Source organism: Phalaenopsis equestris, unplaced genomic scaffold (genome assembly GCF_001263595.1).
Source record: "Phalaenopsis equestris unplaced genomic scaffold, ASM126359v1 Scaffold000188, whole genome shotgun sequence".
NCBI lineage: Eukaryota > Viridiplantae > Streptophyta > Magnoliopsida > Asparagales > Orchidaceae > Phalaenopsis > Phalaenopsis equestris.
In genome coordinates, this window is record NW_018164630.1 from 908,399 (window position 1) to 930,536 (window position 22,138).

Here is a 22,138-nt window from a genome sequence, read left to right on the forward strand (position 1 = left end):
ATTTTAGTAGTAGTAGCTCTAGTGATAGAATTGTAACTATGGGTGATCGAATTATTAAAAAGTGTGAACGCTTTAGATATCTTAGGTCTATTGTTCAAGGTGATGGTGATATAGATGGGGATGTTATTAGTAGAATCGAATTTGGTTTAGTTGAAGTGGAGAAATGCTTCGGGCCTATTTTGTGATAGAAAAATACTGCTTAGACTGAAAGGAAAATTTTATAAGATTGTGGTGAGACCTACAAATGCTAAGTACTGTTGAGGTGAGAATGCTTAGTTGGATGAGCAACTTTACACTTAAAGACAAAATGTGAAATGAATATATATGTGATAGGGTTGGTGTAGCTCCTGTGGCGAACAAAATTAGAGAGTCGTCTTAGATGGTTTCGTCACATTAAACATCGACCATCTAAAGATTCGATTAAGATAGTAGATGTTTTAGATTCGGCTTATGTTAAGAAAGGTAGAGGTAGACCTAAAAAGCTTGGGCACATTGCATAAAAAAAAGATTTTAATTTATTAGAATTGAATGAAAATATGAAATTCAATAGGACGCAATGGAGATAAAGGATTCATGTAGCTGACCCCACTTAGTGGGATAAAGATTTGTTGTTTTTGTTGTTGTTGTGTATATTATCAAAAATTTTACTTGCTAACCTAATCACTTTGTATATCATCATAACTTACATTTGAACAATTATGCTTGTACCTTTGGTGTCATATTACTCGAGTGCAATAACTCATGTAAATTGGAAGAAACATTTATATTTCTTATCAACTTAATCACTCGTTCACAAAACTTATATCAACCAACGTTCAAATAACTTTGGGTGATGTTTTGCTTTCATTATATATATCAACTTCCAGGCACATAGTTTTATAACTAAACCGACTTGGTGTTGTAATATATTCGTCATTTCAGATTTTAATTGGTGAAGTTTAAAAGACGTTCAACAAAGTACATATTATACTTATTTATACTTTTAATTATTTGCCCTAGCCCTTCCAAAATCCTCATAAGTTTCCACATGCAACATGCATCCGACAATAGATCTAATACACGAGCATCAATCATATATGAAGCCTAAAAAGAAAAATACAAGTATTTTATAATTTTATAATTTTTATTTTTAAAAATTTGAATGTATGCATTGTTTTTATAATGAAGTATCATGCAGATCTAATCCCTCTGAATAGATGACAACAACAACAACAACAAGCCTTTTATCCCACTAAGTAGAGTGCACTGCATGAATTCTTTTTTCCATTATATCCTATTGAGTGACATATTTTCATTTAATTCTAATAAATTAAGATATTTTTTTAAACAATATGCACCAGTATTTCTAAGTCTATCTCTGCTATTCTTGACATAAATGAATCTAAAATATCTACTCTCCTAACCGGATCATCAGATGGTCGAATGTTAAAGTGGCCAAAACCATCTAAGACGAACCTCTCTAACTTTGTCTGTCACTGGAGCTACACCAACCATATCATGAATACATTCATTTCGCATTTGTTTCTAAGTGCAAAACCACTCATCCACCTAAGCATTCACATCTCGGCAACACAACTTATTTTATGCTTCTCTTTTAAAGGGCAATGTTTTGTGCCATAAAGCATTGCAGCTCTCACCACCATCTTATAAAACTTACTTTTAGTCTAAGTGGTACTTTTCTATTACACAATTGGCCCAATGCATTCCTCCACTTCAATCAACCAACTTGAATTTTACTAATAGTATCCCCATCTATATTACCATGACTTTGAACAATAGACCCGATGTATCTAAAGCGTTCACACCTTTTGATGATTTGATCACCCATAATTACAACATTGTCATTAGAGCTACTACTATTAAAATTACATTCCATGTATTCAGTTTTATTTCTTCTCAAACGAAGACCCTTAGACTCCAATGTAGACATCCATAACTCAAGTTTTTCCTGATCTATTTTTCTAGTCTTATCCACAAGAAAGATATCATCAGCAAAAACATACACCAAGGTACATCCTCCTGTAAATGCCTAGTAAGAGCATCCATAAATAAAGCAAAAAGATATTGACTTAAAGTCGATCCTTGACGTAATCCAACTAAAATCCTCATTCTGTTCGAACACAAGTAACAACTCTAGTATACATATCTTTAGTGACCTGAATATAAGTCATATCAATACACTTCTCTAGAACTCTCCAAAGAATTTCTCTTAAAACCTTACAGTAAGCTTTTTCTAAATCAATAAAAATCATTGTAGATCATCCATATTCTCTTTGTATTTATTCATCAAACCTCTCAACAAATGTAAAACTTCCATGGTAGACCTATCCGACATAAATCCAAACTGATTATGAGAAATCTTTGTAATACGTCTTAACCTATGTTCAATTACCTTCTCAAATAATTTTAAAGTATGACACTTCAACTTAATTCTTCTATAATTTGCACCCACTTGTGCATCCAATTTATTCTTAAAAATGGGGGTCTTAAAAATGGGGGCCAAAATACTCTTCCTTCACTTTTTAGGCATCTTTTAGTTTTTAAAATAATAGTAAAGAGTTTAGTAAGCTAAGAAACTCCCAAATCTCCTAAATATTTCCACACTTCAATTGAAATATCATCAGGTCCTACAGATTTTCCACCATTGATTTTCTTTAAAACATCCTCTACTAATTTTTACTAACGCGACAGTAAAAATGAAATATTTTATTATTATTAACTATATTAAAGTTGCTAAGGACTATCGTATTTTTTGAAATTTCATTGAAAAGTTCATCAAAATAACTCACTCACCTGTGTTGAATATCTTTTTTCAAAAAATACTTTTTGATTTTCATCTTTAACGAACTTTACTTGAGTTAAATCTTTACTTTTCTTTTTTCTTTGTTTGGCTAGTTTGAACATATATATATTTCACCCACTTTAGTATCTAATATATTATAAAGATCACTGCAAACAATTTTTTTTGAGAAAAAAATTGTTCTCTTAGACTCCCTGGGCGTTTTTATATTTTTTCAGTTATGTATGCTTTAACATTTAAACAAATTTTTATAACACAACTTCTTATATTTTATATTTTCTTGCATATTATTATTCCACCACCAACGATTTTTATTTATATAAACTTTTCATTTTGATTCTTCAAGTACATCTTTTGTCACTTGTTTAATAGTGTTCGTTATTTTATCCCACATAGAATTATCCCACATATAATTTACTTCTTCATGCACATCCCAAATCTTAAAATCTTGAAGTTTACTAATAAAAATAATTTTATTTGTCTTTTAGGTGTCATCTAATTCTATGATAGTGGTTTCTAGTATTCTTTATTTTACAACTTTTCATCTTAAAATTCAAAATTAATAATCGATATTGAGTACTTAAATTCTCACTTGGAAAGATCTTATAATTTATACATTCTCGAGGATCACTTCTCATAAGAACATAATCAATTTGTGCTTTATTAGATCCATTCTTATAAGTAATAATATGAAAATATTTTTTCTTGAATAAAGTATTAGCAATCACAAAATAATACACTAAAGAAAAGTCTAATATAACTACCTTCTTCATTAATCACTCCAAAACTGTAGCCACCATGCATATTTCTAAAATTTTCTACCACTTTGATGCCATTTTTAATGTGACTCCTACCTGAATACCAAAGTTTAAAACCTAAGCTATCAATGTCCTTAGTTTTTCTCCAATCCATTTAGTTTCTTGAATACATAAGATATTTAACATAATATCAGTTAATTCTATTAATTTACCTGTAAGAGTACCTATATCCCAAGATTCTATCCTAATATTAGTTTCATATTCTAACTTCCTTACATTCATCCGTAATGTGAGAACCATTGCTTATTTGATACTACACCGTGCCCCGATATAGTGACCCTTGCACTCTTTCACCATATTCTAGTCATACAACGCGTAGCTTTTAGGGAATGCCTAACATATACACAAGAATCAAAAGAATTTATGTCAAAATTTTTCAATAAATGTTACGCTGGTTGTCGACCACCTAACGGAACTCTCCAATTTTCACATCCTGGGATTGGAACCCAACAATTACATTGTTAATCTCTCAAAATAGACAATATATAAAAATAAAACTTTATAAACAAATTTGAGAGGATGAGAAAAAAAATTTCAGTGAGGGCTAACACACTTGTAGTAGATGTAAATCAATGCCAACAATGACGACAGACTCCGAATTGTTCATACAATTATAAATTTAACATAATCAAAATGCTAGTTATTTACAATTATATGAATGTCAGTAACAAAGATTTTCTGCATGTTGCATACGTGCAATTTGACATTTGTAGGAGGTGAGTATTTGGGTGAATGATTGTCTCAACAGTTAGATTTTGAAGCATGAACTAATTTATTTGTAGGAAAGAAGAAATAAAGAATTTATCGATTAGGCTCTTCAGCTTAAGTTATGGTGTTCGATCTTCTCTTACCACTTATAATGGCTATATAGAAGGCAAGCTCCATAGAAAATGAGCTGTAAAAACCACTTCCTCTCTAGATGTCAAGTTGCAGAATTTCCTCTTAGATATTCTAACTGCTTTCAAGTAGTACCCCTAGGTTAGCAGCAAATCCCCTAGAGTATGAGAGTTTAACATCTCATAAAAACATAAACTGCCATGTGGCACATCAAGACAACTGCCTTGGAGATACTGAGGAGTAAGCAACCAAAGATATATGTGCATGCTGTTAGGGCATCAAATATGACGTAGTCATCCATGGTGGTTTATGGTTGGTTGCCCTCCCCCATGCTATTGACATTGCAATTGCATCTTTGGTTTCAATGTGCTTATAAAAAAAAATTATCAAAATGCACTTTTAAGTTTCTAATTGAATCTGATAAAAAATGTTTAAACTAATGCTTAAATAACTTTCTATGCAAACTAAGATGCTACAAATCTAGTAGTTAACAATCAAATCTATCAAACAATAATGTCATTGTAAGGATTTTCAATCGGTGGATGGCTAGTGTTTGATGACAAATTTCAAAACCTTCAAAGATGAGATTGAATTGAAAGCAACATACACCCAAAATAACTAATGGGCTGACCCATATTATACATATCAAAAGTGTTAGGACAAGCTCATTCTTATCTTTCCCGGTACCTTTTTAGGCCTTAATCCTAGGCAACAAGAATAAATTCTTTTAGTTTGTTAGAGTGGATTAACTCTTTGAATGAACCGCAAAGATGGAGAATCATCTATATCATGCCCATAATCTTTGTGAAGAAAGTAATCTTTCAAAGACTAACAGGAAATGGATGTGGGTCGCATTGGCAAATGTTTAGATAAATACTCCATATCACTAAAATAATCCTAATTCTCAGTAATTGTTCCTAGGGTGGAGTGTAACCTAAACTATTGAGGTGACTGCTCCATTTTTGTAGTCGTAGGTAGGCAAGTCTCTAACTTGCCTCTGAGGGCTTACTACTGGTGGTAGTAATGATGGTAAAGCTTTTTTATTGGCTTATCTTAATTACTGAGCGATTTCTTTTAATGATCCCTGAAATGTCACTAACAGTTCCTAATATGTTTGAAATAATGTGACTTAGAGGTCAAAGTTGAAATCATATGAATGTATTTCCAACATTAATGTGTATGCTAATCAACTGAAGCAACTTTAAAAATCTTTTCGATTTTCAAAAAGTTGAGAGCACAACAAGAAGAAACTTTTTGAAAACCTTGAGCGAGCATTGCATGGAAGGCAATAAGCTCCAAATCTTGGATGTTCATCACCTTATTTTAGGAGCCGTTAATGAAGCAGCAAAGAGGCTTATCAAACTCATGTCTCATGTTCAACAAAGCCTATGAATTCCTCAATAGCCATTGAGCATTAGCTAATTGCGTAATGAGTTGAAGGCTAAAAAAATGGTAATGATCTATGGAGGAAGGTAAGAGAGCCATCATAATATTAGTTCTTTGAATATGATGAAAAGGAGTAGGCACTTCACTAAATCAATATTTGTGAGGAGAGAAATTGCCAAATCGAAGTGAGAAACATGATCTGATGTGTCTAGCTTCCTTTGGCAGGAATCCAGCACAAAATACACCAACACGCAAGCCCCGGTGATTTGCACCAAGGTAACATTCCTAGGTTATGCCTAATGATTAACACTTTATTGAATGGAAAGAGAAAGGCAACTTTTTGTGCGCAATTCAAAAAGGTATAACTCATCAATAGAATGAGCTAGAGCATAATGTCACATCCCAAAAGAGTTCTTCAGGGTGGTGGGCAGCCCAGAACTTAAATACTGCTTTTCGGCCCTACACCTAGCCGATGTGGGACTTTTTGTCGGTGACATTCTCCTCCACCCAAACACGCGACACCCTCGTCACGGATCGGCTCCTCCGAGGGTCCCACTGGACCATGGAGAGTCCACAGACCTGACAAGCAGTAATCGACTCTGATACCACTTGTCACCTCCCAAAAGAGCTCTTAGGGGTGGTGGGCAGCCCAGGACTTAAATACTGTTTTTCGGCTCTATACCAAGCCGATGTGGGACTTTTGGTCCGTGACATTCTCCTCAATCCAATCACGTGACACCATCGTCACGGAACGGCTCCACCGAGGGTCCCACTGGACCATGGAGAGTCCACACACCTGACAGTCAGTAATATGTTCTGATACCACTTGTCACCTCCCAAAAGAGCTTTTTGGGATGGTGGACAATCCAAGACTTAAATACTGTTTTTCGGCTCTACACCTAGCCGATGTGGGACATTTTGTCGGTGACAATAAACTTTGAAGTTGAGATGGCAAAGACTTTGAGGTAGATGGGTGATTTGTGCTCATAAATGGAATGAGTCGGATGCATAACTTATGATAAGAACTAGAAAGTCCTCTAGATCATATTTTTGAAATGGGCCTCCATATAAATAACTTGTTTAGAGGTAGCATAAACAATGGGTCATTGATTTAGAAGGGAAATTCAATATCATTGGGAAAATCCATGATTCAGTTCTTTATCTTTAACAAATCCAAGCCCATCTTTTTTAGAGTGTTAGATCCAATGTTTTCTGTAAAAAGACATCAAAATATTGTTTGAAATAAGGATCAAGTTCAAAGGGAAGAAAGAGAGAGGGGGTATACAAATTTGTGTGTGTGTGAGAGAGAGAGAGAGAGACTCGGAAATCTTTTGAACGAGCTGATTTATAAAGATCAGATTTTAGTGAAACAATATTTTGGGTAAAAATAAAAATTACATGATATTCACACTTGATCACTATCCCTTGTTTGTAGGAGGGGATAAAGGGTCAATGCTACATAATTGGTTGCTTGACAAGATTACAAGAAAAATGCATCAAACGGACTAAATGTAGCTAGTAGTATGATACATGAGTTTGGTTCATAAATGTGTGATATTTGAAAACTACGAGTGCTGCAAATTGAGGGTAGATACCTTTAGCAAAATATAGTGAAAAGCCCCTAATTTTCATGTGGGTGATATGGATGAAGAACTTAATAGTATGCTATTGAGAATTGAGTATAGAGTTTAAGATGTCTAAGTGACTTCATCAATCCCTTGGGCGAGCATAATACCACGATACTAAGAATTGAGTGAGGTTTGTCTTATGGATAACTTGATAAGGTTGGCTTTGAGTAGCTCACAATCAATGGCTCGTTGAGCTAAATTCAGACTCTCATAATGACATGATCAACCTAACTCAAACAAGTATGACTTGGAGATTTTTACAATTTTTGTGATTATAATCAAAGGGATTAAATTATCATAAGAAAAGGAGAATGGGAAAAAAGTGTTAAGAACTCAAACAAATGTTCAAAATTTTCTAGCCAGTTTCATATGAACAAACAATAGTGTTTAATAAAATGATGACCCAATCTGGTTCATGCAAAATAGAAAGAAGCGATCGAGATCATGTGCCAGAAGGACTAAACAGCGTCATCATCAAAAGGAAAAAAAAAACAAAGGTTTCATCGCCGTTTCATCTAACAGTTTGGAGGAATCACGCAAAAGGAAAAGTATAGCAGAAAGCAAGACCGTCTCGACCTCAAAAATAGGAAAGCTTCATCAAACAGCCTCTATGGCACCTGCAAAAAAGGCAGATCATTCAGATTGTAAAGTATGACAACAAATTTCACAGACAAGAAAATTCAAACAAAAACAATCACCTTTTTGTAGCCACCAGTACGCCACCACTCGGGTGGAGGGAAATGAATGCCTTTCCTTTCAGCGATTTCGAGAATGTCTTTATCACCTAAGCTCCGATCCGAATGCAGGGAGAAATGCTTAACTAGGTCGATGAAATTGTCCAGCGGAAGCGTCCGTTCAGGGATGGAACTGGAAGATGACTCGGTGCGGGTTGGAGCGCCATTAAAGTTCCCCTTGTCAATTTGGCTCAACGGAGAATCAGGAAGCATCTGGTTCTCCGAAGGAGTATCGGGATTACGAGCAATAGGGAAAGTCCGGCAATTTAGGCGGGAGATCGCAGAGCACAAACCAGGTTCGACGACTTCCGGCGCGTGACGGAGAGCTTCTTGTGCCTCCGGAGGTATTATACATTCGAATATGATGGAAGCAAAGGGATCGTGAGGATCGTCCATTGGAGAGAAACCGGAAGCGGGAGAGAGGGGAAGAGACCGACGGCCGGCGGATGGCATTTTAGCTCACCTTATTGTTTCAAAATTGAAACTTTACTTGATCAATAAGCTTTAAATGAGCCAGCACACTTGGCAAGACAAACTCAGCTCGGATTAATACTTCGTAATAATGTTCCAACTTAGGGACTGTTTAGGGCAGCTGTAGCTTATTGAATAATCTGCTGATAAATTGATTAAAAATAATCTGCTGATAAGCTAGGGGCGGTGACTATTACAATTTTTTTTTTTTGAAAATCAGACCATTATCAATAAGCTCCCACCGCACCTAGATAGGTGTAGTTTCTGCATTTTGAAAACGCATAAGCTGTCAAAACGCAATTTACCCAAATAGGCCAGATGCGTTTTCAAAACGCCACTGCACCAAATAAGATGCCCCAAACGGGCCCTTTGTAAAGAGAGAAGTGAATATCTTTTTTAAACTCAAATTTTAAATGAAACAAGTTTAAATATAATCCAACTTATTTATTAATATTCAACAATAAATTTATTTGTTGGTCAACAATTAATTTTTTAAATGTTCAATGTTCTTATCTTATAGTTTTTAAATTTTGAGCATTGTTGGTTCTTTCAAATTATACATAAGAAATATCTTTGAGTTGATGCAAACATTAAGTTTAGATATTGTATAAGTTATTTTTTTCATTTTTCCTCTTGTCCAATCTGAAAAGTAATTTATGAATATATAAGCACTGTTGTTTATTTGAATTTTTTTTTTTTTAACTATATAAAATATCAAAGTTTTGATGTTAGATAATTAATTTCATTTCACTAAGCTTTGCTTCAATCTAGAAAAATATTTTCTAGAAGAATTATGACCACTATTGATTCTTTTAGAGAATATACATGAGAAATAGCTTTAAGCCCATGTGAACATCATATTCAGATGTTAGATAAATAATTACACTTATATTATCTCTGCCTCAATTTGAAAAAATATTTTCAAGAGAGAATTATGAATATTATTGGTTTTTTTTATATATATAAAAAAAAACATACATAAAAAATATCTTTGATTTGATGCAACAGGGTTGTCAAAACGGCTATTTGTTCGCGAACAGTTTGCATTCGACTTGTTAAGAAGCTCGTGTTCGGGGATCTAAAGTTGGAAATACCAAGCGGCTAATCAACAAACCAAAACCTGTTGAAGCAGAGGAGATGGAAAAGATATTCCAACAAGTTAAAGAAGAACAACATTGATTTGACCAAAAATATCAAAGAGAACAAGAGTAGAACTTGAAGTATGATCTAGGTTATAGAAGTTCCAAGTCCCAGAAGGTTAATAGCAGCAAAAGACAATTGGGGCATTGTGGAGATGACTCGTTGGCTCCTCAAAAAAAGAAGATTTATTTAAAAAAATTTCGCCAATCAAACGCCACTTTACCGATTGGATGCCTGCTTTGGGCCATCTACCTGCTTCCGGCCGTCCACTCTGCTCTTACCTGAAACCATAGAGGAAGCTTGTTAAATCTAGCAGGCCAACCTCGACGACCGCTGCTCCGGTCGCCTCCACCTCAAATCAGGAAAGATTTACATACATACCACTTAATTCTTATATATTTATATATTTACATACATACCGCTCAATTTTTCGTATACCTCCAACAGGCCACTCTCTAGCCGGCCGCTGCTCTGGTCGCCTCCAGCCGACCACCTCGCTGCTCTAGCCGGCCACCTCAAAATCAGAGAAGATTCACAAACATACCACTCAATTCTTATATATCTCACTATCTACTATATTATATTGGCAAAGTTAGCAGCTTCTTCAAGGAGAAATTTAATTATATCTATATTGGTCTTCAACCTTATACACGTAAAGACTTGGCAGCGGCCACTCGACACATGAGGAACTCGAACCCTTGTAGCAAAACCGACAAAGATCCAAAGAACTTTCGATCAATTAAAAGCATAAAAAATAACCGACAATGACGATATAGACGTCTGATCAGTAAAACACCCCAAGGGCCAGTCAATGAATTTTCCTTACAACGAGCTCAAGTCTCATAGCTCGGATCGTACGAACATCCGATTCTCTGCCCAGTAGCGACAAGCTCCACGAAGAGTACGTCGACAATCACCTCAGAGAGGAGTTTAGGCGGCCTCCTCCCATAGAGAGGAGAACTAACCTAAGACGGAGGCCCAACCGAGCGACCAAGGACTAACGCAAGTGAAAGGTTAGTACCCGGCTTCAACACCCAATTCCGGAGTTGGATCCCTACCCAATAGCGATAAGCTATGCGAAGGGAACGATGAAATTTATCCTGAAGAGGAGTACAAGTCACCTCCTCCCATAGAGAGTGGCCCAAACCTAAGACAGATATATACCGGTCGCGACATAAGCCCCCCAGTCAAATAAAAGCGATCGGTTGAGACGCCAAGATCGTCCGATCGATCCCCTCTACTTACACATTTGAATTGTGTTCATCCCTGGAGATGATCCCCTACCCGACAGCGACAAGTTCCTTGAGGGATATAGACAACCCATCTCGGGGTTCAATTTATGTGATCATGTTTTGTTTGTTTTATAAATTTTCTCGTCCTCATTGCAGCTATCGCTATCTAAGAGGAAGAAAATTGAGGAACTTAATATGTGTACTAAAAAATGATCTGCACGGATCTCGACGTAATTCAACGGTTCAGATAAGATGATCAAAATATCATGTATTAACCCCTTTTAAAGCAATGGTAATATTGCACTTTATTTTTAATCCTCCTATCATCTATTAATAGGGGGTCCCTTTCATGTAAATGGATTTTTGGTTCCCCCCTTGTAACCTCTATTTTTTATGGAATAAAATAGATATAAGAGCCGGAGAACACCCCATTCACCCCGACGGGATAAGTCCTCCTCTCTCTCTCTCTCTCCCTCAGTCAATGCGTTCTATTACTTGAGTGTGATCTACCGGACAGATATGCATTCAACAATAACATGTATATGAATCAAAAGATTCGAGAAATACAGCATAGATTCTGAGAACACGCATGCCATGCATGCAATATGTTGTCACAAAGGGATATCAGGTGGCATGCACGCTCATAAAGCAGTATATCATCATCTACATTCCTACACATGATGTGGAGAGCTTCACAGCGTAAAGCATCGTAAGAATGTATACAAAGTCATGCGATCCACTTGCTAAAATCAAGTAAAATTGATATAAGTTGACAGCTGGGAATGAGATGCAGCATAACAAATCCCCTTAAAATTAAATGGTAGAAAATACAGAACAAGTGGTACGCAGTAATAACTCTACCAGCATATATGTTCAGATCTTCTTCGGACACGTATTCTTCCATGCAGCATAACAAATCCCCTTAAAATTAAATGGCAGAAAATACAGAACAAGTGCTACGCAGTAATAACTCTTATTTGGAAGAATACGTGTCCGAAGAAGATCTGAACATATTCTTCCAAATGCAGGAAAAAAATCTGTACCACAAACCTTACGTGATTACAAACACCCTAAGCTCTGCTCTATCTCCTCTAGTTATCCTCAAGTCAGAATCAAGGTAGACAACCTCAAACTCACCACTTCTTGTGTTTGAAGGAGACCTCAGTGCATCAGGAAGACGGGGAATTTCAAAAGGTGGCAGCTGAGATAAATTCCCTGATGGCTTGACACTAGTTTTCTCGAATGTTATCTTTACCTTTGAGGTTCCTGTTAAACAAAATACAGATCTTGCAGTTTACGCTTTACTAATCTTTGAAAGAGTTCATAATAATTAGGAGGCATGTAGTCGCTGACCTATAAGCTCAAATTTGTGAGCCAATGTAGCTGTGGCTTCAATTTGAGGAAGCGGCCAAGGAGTACTAAACTGAAGCTCTACTATGTTGTCAAAATCTTTGCTAAGGATATCTATCCGCTGGAACACCTGTTTACAAAATTTCAATGGAAAGGATATCAATAATCGCATCCTAGAAGTTGTGCTGAATCAAAAGCAAAATTTATGGGACAAACCTGTCCAAGCGTAATGGGGATAAGCCTTCCAGTAGGAGGGCCAGGGCGACTTCCACCGAGCGAGCGAGAAGAGAAAGCACTGCTGTAGATCAACTTCCACTTCCCTTGGAGGTTATCCAAGTCTTTGGTAAGGACAACAGGCCCACCTGCAGCCTCAAGCTCCTTTGCAGCAGAATCCGCCATTCTGAGGTCTTCCTCACTGGCTGCAAGGCCTCTGTTCAGCCCAGAAACAATACTCTGCATCACATCAGATTATAATTTTTTAAAGAAGAAAAACTATGCTATTATAAACGGCAAGCAAACATGAAAACAGTCCTCTTATTATCGCAGATGACAGTCAATGCAGGTAGTACACTTTTATAAAGACAAAGCTAATAAATGTTGTATACATAAGAGCACAGACTACACATTGTTTATTCACAGAAACCATTCCATCTTGATTTTTCTTGAGGGATATGTTCATTTTCATCTCACGAAATTTCAGTTTAGTTAGTTAAAATAGAGCAGTATATCACCCAAGGTTCTCCCAAACTAACCCCGAGTTCTTGGAAAACTGTTAATAGGACATGCCGAGCCATGTAGGTCTGAATTAAGCCTCCATATCGAAAGAGGCACAAACTCAAGAACATTGTTTACAAACATGCTGATGATCTTGGAGTTGAATCTACCACATTACCAGAGCTGTCGTTCACACAAATTAAAGATTCAAAGGAATCCACTTCAATAGGGCTGCATATGAACTGAGCATTTGACAAATTATCCAATGACTTGACTCGATTAAAGCTTGTTTATGATTATTTACCTAATTTAAAGAGTATGAACATTTTCGTAAAAACTCGGTTGATAAATGAGCAAATTTGAATAGCTTGTTTTTCGATTTATTTAAATTTATAAATAATATCATTTAAAGCCCGTAAAAAAACTCATTGAGACGCTTGATTAAAGCTCATTAGTGAATAATATTTTCTAAATGATTACTTTGTTTATATTCAATCAGTTTTATTTAAAATGATCAATTTTTTTCCTAATAAATTACTCATATAAAGCTCAAGTAAGGCACAATTATGCTCATTTATAATTTTAAAAGAGTTGCTCGTTAATAAGCATCATCACTCTATGAATTGAGCTTGAATAGGATATAATAAACAAGTTCAGGCTCAAACATATTTCAAAAAGCTCGAATTGACCTTAAGCTCGAGCTCAAACAAGCACTTGCTTAGCTCCGCCCAGTTCAATTCGTTTGCAACCCCACTCTTCAGGCACTAAGGTCGTAGTTATAACCCAAAATAGGGTTGGGAATTTAACTCAAAGATCAAGGATCTCTCAAAAAATCTAAACAATTTTTAGTAGAAATTGTGCTAGGATTGAAAACAATGAGTCAATTACTGAGCCAAGTTCATCTTGGATTGAACTTGAATTGAGTCAGCCCTGGATCAAATCGAGCCAGCTTAAGATCATATCAGAATAGAAACATATGGATAGATGCCATTATACATACATTTATTTATGCATTTGTATTTGATTAATGGATAGATTCATTTATGGACCGACATATACACCTATGCATGTATATGATATTGTTTGAAAGTCTGGCTAAGAAAACCTAGAAAGGTTGAGATCAAAATGATATTTGGCTCAAATCAAACAACCAAGCAAGCATGCAATGAATCATCAAAATTGAGAACAAACTGATCCTGCTTATAGTTACGCCTAATTGGACTTAGAACTGAAACAAGTATATATGAGCCAATGTGAACCAAAGTTAAACTGGCTTGAGATTAAATGAAATGGCTTGGAGTCAAAATCTTGAGCCAAAGTAGGATTGAATAAAGATAAGCACATTAACAACCTAAACCAAAGAATTACTAATGCTTAGCTACATGCTAATCACCAAAGCTCCAACTTCCTATATGAGATCAATCGTTGAAGATAGAGTAAATAGCATGATAAATAATGATTTTAGGATAATTTCTGGCAGAAGTAAACTATTGAAAGCACCCCAAAATAGAGAAACTAAAAACTATATCCTCACACAACTACAAGTTGTTTTTACAAAAAGACTTCTGCAACAAACATTATGAGATGTATCTGGGTAGAATGTCAATACCTTCACCACTCAAAGAGAACGAAAGGTCAAGAACTTAAACAAGTGTGATATCAGGGAAGAATATATTGGTTCCTTTGGAATCCCAATCTATTGGTACCATATTGTGGTGGTTCTCTAGGGACTATACCCATATATCATTACATCAAGGTGGAACAATAAAAAATCAGCGTTTCACTATTAGAGGTTTTTCTTTTCATATATTATCACCTCTAGTCCTTAAGAGAAATCTATAGATGAGACAATTCATCGCCTAACAATCACATCTAAGAAGCATTAATTCAGGCTAAAAGTTATAGTAATTTCATTGACTCAATGCAACTGATCATTGAAAGCTTCTTGACCAAGGTACTCTAGTTGCAGCACAAAGAACTCTAGGACAGAGCATATGCTTACAACTAAGGCTCCCTAATTCTTTCGACAAAGATAAACCTGAAAACATTGTAGATGATGGATCCAAGACGTTTAAACAAGGTCAACTACCATCCCAATAATCATTATGCTACTGCACAAAGCAAAGTAAATAAGAAGTAATGTTGAGCGAGAGTGATCTCCTTAATTAAAATACTTATAAAAAAATATTAATTATATAGGCTTAACTAATTGTCAGTTGTTCATGTGGTATTGCTCCTACTACAAAGCTTCTAAAGTTGTTCCTATGTTTCCAAAGAATTAACAAGTAATCTTTTAAATTCCAGATAATTTTGTCAACTTCGTTAGAGAAAATTTCTCTCTATTTTCGGATGCGGCTATACTCCATCTTTAATGTTGCTAAAATACAGTTGAACAAGGTTGCAATAACTAGACTTATTAGACCTTATCTCCTAAAAGTAGGAGAATTCATTCTGCTCTGCCTATATTTGGGATTTACAATAAAGATGGAGAATCCAATCTACTTGTAGTGACCATGCCTAACAAGTAATAGCAAAACGCCCCTACTAATAATTTGTAGAAGTTTGTCATTGACTTGAGCCATAGCTTTTACAATAAAAAATTTAGTACTCTCAAGTTTTCAAAACTTGGAGTTGTCAACTCGCAACATAATCAACATGATGATTATTGTAAAGATGGCCAATAGTGTTTCAATCTCAATATCAAATTTGGCCCTAATTAATGGCCACATGGGCCAATTAGCCAATTTGGAACTAAGTGAATGACTAAGATCTGACTGTTGACCTCATTTTTAAGAAGGTAGGCAAATCTTTCTTCCATTCTTAGTCTATAAAACCAAATCTTAATATAAGAGCTCCTTTTTAAATTCTGTTAATCGATTTTCCTAAATGGTGATCGGATCAAACCAAAATTAAAATAAATCAATTCACCTTCCTTTATTTAAGGTGAACTCAATTGATTATTAACTCATTTAATTGAAGTTGAACTGACCACAACTAAATAATCAAGAATCAGAAAGCAAACTAAACTATTCCCTAAAGTATTCTTGGACCATCATTAAGACTATTAGATCGTATAAACTCAAAAAATCTACTTCAGCCTTAGCATTCCTTCTAGGAGTCTAGGACCCATCCTTGACTCACCCTTGAAACAAATGGTTTGGTCGACCTAGTTTGACCAAGTCAGCACATGGTGACCAAATAGGAACCAATCACAAAATCAAATTTCTATAATCAACCATTTGATTCACAATGAACTTCACTAGCTTAAGAGTCATTAAAGAACCATACTCGAGTCAAACTTGGGCTAGCATTCCAAAAACTAACATATTAGACTACCCTAAGATCCTTTGAAATCCAAATAAAATCAACCAAAATAAGCAAATCAAGCCTAAGTAAGTGCTCTAATAGACTTGTACAAATCATAAATCAAGCCAATTAAACCTAATTAACCCATTTGGTGTAGTTAACCAAATATGATCCATTAAGGAGTGTTGGGTCAAACTCTAAAAACCACTTAAAGCATAATTAATAAAATCAAACATAAAGTCATCCCAATTAATTTGAACCTGATTTGAGAATATTGACCTTAAATTGGCTAAATAGGCTAACTTAACCCAATAGGATATATGAAGAGATGGTTGGGTCAAATGTCACTCTTCCCCAATTAATTCAAACCAGCTGAATTTTGATCAAATACACCTAATGACCTTTAATAATCTCTTCAAAATCAACCAAACAAACCCAAGACCACTTTGGTTAATTATAGACCAAATCAAAGTTTATTGAGAATTAAACCTAAGATAACTCATTTAGAATTACCTTGGGTCAAGACTAGTCATTTCCAAACCAATGATACCCAAGCGAGGTTGTGCTTTATTTTATTTAATATAATACAATGAGACCGTAATCATCCACGTAAAGAAATTCAAATCATATTGATATTGGTTCAATCTAAAACCAATTCAAGCCAAACTATCCCAATCGATGTGCTTAAAATAAACAATCAAAGGGTATGATGATCCAAACTAGACCAAATAAAGAAATTTAAAATTTAATTCATTTAATTTTTGAACTAAGACCCTCATATCATCTCCTATATGTTGTTGAAATAAGTTAAGGGGATCAAGCATGGAGTCGAATCGAGGTTCAACATAATCCACTTAAACCCAAATCTAGTATGGACTATAAGAGAGGTGGAGAGCTCGATTCACTTATAACTACCCAAGCTACCCTCTTGTGATTCCTCCTATCCACAACAAAACCGAGAAGCTCACTTGCAAATCAAATTGAAAAGGACAAAGAGAAGCAAGCTCGGTTTAGCTCTAATCACCTAAGAAACTGAACCACTCCTCAAAAAGCTTAGGATGCCATTGTTCTAGCTAAAACTAGTCCCTAGCTTGGCCTATAAATAGACCTTCAATCAGAGACTTGAGGTTCGACTCTTGCACCCAAATCATTACCCTACATATTAATAGGAAACTTTAGAGAACAAGTAAATTGAATGTTCATATACATATATATATATATATATATATATGAATTTATTAGCCGAAACAAAATATATTTATATTTACATATAAAACAACTAATAGCCAATTAATTAGATAAATTACAAATGAATGTATCTAATAAGTAATAATAATATTGAGGTTCAAATTCATACGCAAGAAAATGAGACATCTTTATCAATATCTTTTAGTTACGATTATTAGAATGTGGTGGAAAATGTTTTTTTTAAGATGAAGAGATTAAAATATTTGTAGGTACATTTCTGCCTGGGAATTCACTACAGTGCCGTTAAATGCCTATTTACTTTGACATATATACCCATATTTAATTTATATGATACTCCAACATATCAATTAAATTTTATTTTCAATTGATTTTAATATCTAAATAATTATATGAATGATTAGTTAAGTATAATGATACAATCCCTTCAATTATTATAAGCTAACATTTGGCCTACGATATCCAAATGAATTTTTGGATCTATCAAAAGTTCAATTTAAAAATCACCTTAACCAAATTATAGCATATTTTTTTACTCAATTTGATAAATAATTTCGCTTATCTTCTAGGTACCATGGATATGAAAATATAATTCTTCTTATTTGAGTAATATTTCTTACAAATAAAAATGTTTTCATAAAAATGAATTATCTGAAATCATTAGTGTCTATTTTATGAATTATTTTCACTAAAATGTTCTACACATTGTAGTATTTTTTGAATTTTTGTTTTATTATTTTTGGACTTTTATTTTAAGATAAAAGATGATTTATATAAATATTATACTGATAACAAAATAATTTATATATATGAATATACCCTTCTTTATTCTTTTATGCATAATTTAATCACAATTATAGAAGTCTCCATTACCCTTCATTTTTCATTTTTGGTCATGACAGAAAAAAGGGAAATAGGAGAGAGAGAAAAAAGAGAAAGCTATAGTTTGAAAGCCAATAGCTACTTTCACAAGGCAAATTTGTTAAGAAAATTAATTAGTACAAGATATACTAGTGTTATCCTATGTCTATTTTCAAAGGTTTTGTTTTTATGTGATTTATTTTAATTTAATTGGTCGCATTAAAAAAACTTTGATATTTTAATAATTTTTACCAACTAACTTTTAATATATTATTATCCAATTTATTTTGCACATATGAAAATTATTATATTAAATTTTATTCAGTATCTTTTATATTTTTTAAGGCATTTCTTGATTCAAGTAATATTAGCTAGTGTAGATATTTTTATAAATCCTCATCACATGATACTTACATAAATAGATTATATGCTATTTCCTGTAATTCATATATTATGATTTTATATTGATATAATAATATTCATTTATATTATGAACCCTATTGTTTCTAGTTTACATGCAATTTCAAAGGGGATAAAAATGATATGATGCGATGAATGTTAAGTATAATCTAAGATATTAATTGTTACATATACTATGAAATATGTGTACACAAAATTTATTTGTATGTTTTACGTTGGTAGAGCCACAATATCCTGTAGGAGGGAGGGTAATTAGTTTTTTTGTTTTAAATATTGGTTAGTGGTATGAGTCTTATACAAAATGAGACAAACGATTGGAATATAATTTGAATTAAGTGTCATATACCATGCCACCTATTATTCTTATTTATATGCCATATCATGATATTATACCGAACTTATTATGATTAGAATAAAGAATACATGTGATATAATAAAAGTAATTAAAAAACCATATTTGTATAATATATGTGTGACTATGGATAAATCCTATATTATTATACATGATAACCTGAAGTACAAAAACCGCTTCTAGCATATATGATACTAAGCATGAAATATGACGTTAAGATGATATTTTTTATTCATGATTTTCATTCTGTACATAATACCTACATATAAATACTAGCATATAGATTTATCTACTTCACATATTGTTCTTGAATTGATCATTGTTGGCACACATTTTCTTTAATCTTTTGTGTATTGAATATATATGTAGGTCTCATATAACCTATTGAGCTATTGCTGATCTCTCAAATATTTATCCAATGAAGAGTAAAACTCCGGCGGAGTAAGGTGGTTGTTCTTATGGATAGAGGTACTCTTTTGTTTATTTGTGGATGTGTACTTTTATAATCATGATTTAGAATTTTATATAATTATTTTGAATGTCAATAACTTTGGCGTACAAATTTGTGTGTGTGTGACGTGTGGATGAGGAATTCATGTTAGTACTGTATTTTGATGATTTAATGGCTCTATAATGCGACTTAGATAATGTGAATTTTGAATAACTTTTTTCTCACTAAATACATAGATAATTCACCTATAAATAGGTGAGTACAAGAGATAAAAGGAGGAAAGAAAGCTCCCTACAATTAAGTAATTCCTATAATTATGAAATAAACATAAATACCTATAATTAAGGAATTACCATTTTTATACCACGACAAAATATAGCAAGTAGTAAATAGAATAAAGTAAATAATAATGAGCATAATTCCACACTCCCCCTCAAGGTGGGTTGTACATATTGTACATGCCCAACTTGTTGGTTAGCTCATCAAAACTGGACTTATGGAGAGCATTGGTGAGAATGTCTGCGGTTTGGTCTCTAGAAGGAGTATAGACCACTTCAATGATTCCATTGTCCACCTTTTCTGAAATTAAGTTTCTATCAACCTCAATGTGTTTCGTTTGGTCATGATGAACAAGATTCTTTGCGATACTGATTGCAGCTTGATTGTCACAGAACATCTTGATAAAATCTTCTCCCATAATTCCAAGCTCCTTGAGAAATCTTTTGATCCACATTCCTTCACAGATACCGAGCGTCAGTGCTCTGTATTCTGCTTTTGATCCACATTCCTATTCCTTCACAGATACCAAGCGCCAGTGCTCTGTATTCTGCTTCTGCACTACTCCGAGACACCACCGATTGCTTCTTACTTCTTCAAGTCACTAGATTGCAGCATACATACGAGCAATACTCAGAGGTTGATCGTCGGGTGGATATATCTCCTGCCCAATTAGCATCAGTAAAAACTTCTACCTTTTGATTATCATTCCTTTTGAATAATAATCATTTCCTAGGTGTCATCTTTAAGTATCTTAAGATCGGTTGACAACTCCCATATGTTCCTCAGTAGGACAGTTCATGAATTGACTTAATATACTTACTGAAAAACGTATGACTGGTCTGGTGTGGGATAAGTAAATAAGTCTACCAACAAGCCGTTGATATCGTCCTTTGTCGACAGATAAACTATCATTCTCCATTCCAATCTTTTTATACGGGTCTATTGGAGTATCTATTGGTTTGCATCCAAGCATATTAGTTTCTTTCAATAGGTCAATGTGTACTTCCTTTGAGTTACGGCTATCCCCATTTTGGATCTTGCAAGTAAATAAGTCAACCAACAAGCCATTGATATCGTCCTTTATCGACAGGTAAACTATTATTCTCCATTCTAATCTTTTTATACGGGTCTATTGGAGTATCTATTGGTTTGCATCCAAGCATATTAGTTTCTTTCAATAGGTCAATGTGTACTTCCTTTGAGTTACGGCTATCCCCATTTTGGATCTTGCAACTTCCATTCCCAAGAAGAACTTCAAGTCTCCAAGGTCCTTGATTTCGAATTCATGGGCTAGGAACTTCTTCAGCTTTGTCAATTCTTCAGTGTGATCACCGGTAAGAATGATGTCATCCACATACACAATAAGTACAGCAATCTTCTTCTCGGATCTTTTTGTGAACATTGTATGATCAGTCTGGCTTTGAGTATAACCGCACTTGATTAGAATCAGACAAACCAAGCACGAGGAGATTGTTTGAGACCATACAGAGATTTCTGGAGCTTGCATACTTTGCCACTAGGGAATGACCCTTTAAGACCAGGCGGTAAATCCATGTATACATCCTCTTCAAGATCTCCATTAAGGAATGCATTTTTGACATCAAGTTGCATAAGGGGTCAGTCTCGGTTTGCTGCAATGGAGAGTAGGATTCTAATGGAGTTCAGTTTGGCTACTGGGGCAAATGTCTGTTGGTAGTCAATTTCGTATGACTGTGCAACCAGTCGGGCTTTTAACTGATGTATCCTTCCGTCTGCTTTACAATTGATGGTAAATAACCACCTGCATCCTACTAGTCTCGTATCCTTGGGCAAATCAAACACAATCCACGTTCCACTCTTTTCTAATGCAGCAATTTCTTCATTCACAGCTTTTCTCCATTCCGGGTGTGAGAGAGCTTCCTGAATAGAATTCGGAACCTTATGCTGTCAATAGCAGTTACAAATACATGATAGGGAAGAGATAACATCTCATATGAAACAAATCGGGCAATAGGATGTTGAGTGCAAGGAACATCAGAATCATCTTTCACAGGCGGGGTAAGCTCATAATCACTAGTGTCTATAGATTTCGTACCTGAGTGAGATTCAGAGGATTTTGGAGCCGGATTAGATTCTTGGACAGCAGTTGGAAGCGGTGTTAGGTTCTCTATTCT

General features: G+C 34.5%; 2 protein-coding genes across 4 annotated transcripts in view; both read right to left on the reverse strand.

The window, feature by feature from the left end:
- Positions 1-7,830: 7,830 nt before the first annotated feature.
- On the reverse strand, positions 7,831-8,716 carry LOC110022403. Its single transcript, XM_020721323.1, has 2 exons — positions 8,168-8,716; positions 7,831-8,086 (listed from the first exon to the last, which is right to left on the reverse strand). The coding sequence occupies exons 1-2, from the start codon at positions 8,654-8,656 to the stop codon at positions 8,078-8,080; spliced, it is 498 nt and encodes a 165-aa protein (XP_020576982.1). The 5' UTR covers positions 8,657-8,716; the 3' UTR covers positions 7,831-8,077.
- A 1,044-nt stretch (positions 8,717-9,760) lies between these two features.
- LOC110022413 (plastid-lipid-associated protein 6, chloroplastic) overlaps positions 9,761-22,138 on the reverse strand; it is a 17,397-nt gene continuing 5,019 nt past the window's right edge. Inside the window, exons 2-6 of one of the 3 annotated variants that reach the window (XM_020721341.1) lie at positions 12,613-12,849; positions 12,400-12,526; positions 12,184-12,312; positions 10,038-10,095; positions 9,761-9,794 (exon numbers count right to left, since the gene is read on the reverse strand). In XM_020721341.1, coding sequence (XP_020577000.1) covers positions 9,776-9,794; positions 10,038-10,095; positions 12,184-12,312; positions 12,400-12,526; positions 12,613-12,849 — 570 coding nt within the window. In that variant the 3' untranslated portion in view covers positions 9,761-9,775. The other 2 variants (XM_020721340.1, XM_020721339.1) reach the window with 2 other exon arrangements.

Coding starts and splice junctions, on each gene's coding strand:
- LOC110022403 (XM_020721323.1), bottom strand. CDS start 8,656: ATGCCATCCGCCGGCCGTCGGTCTCTTCCCCTCTCTCCCGCTTCCGGT.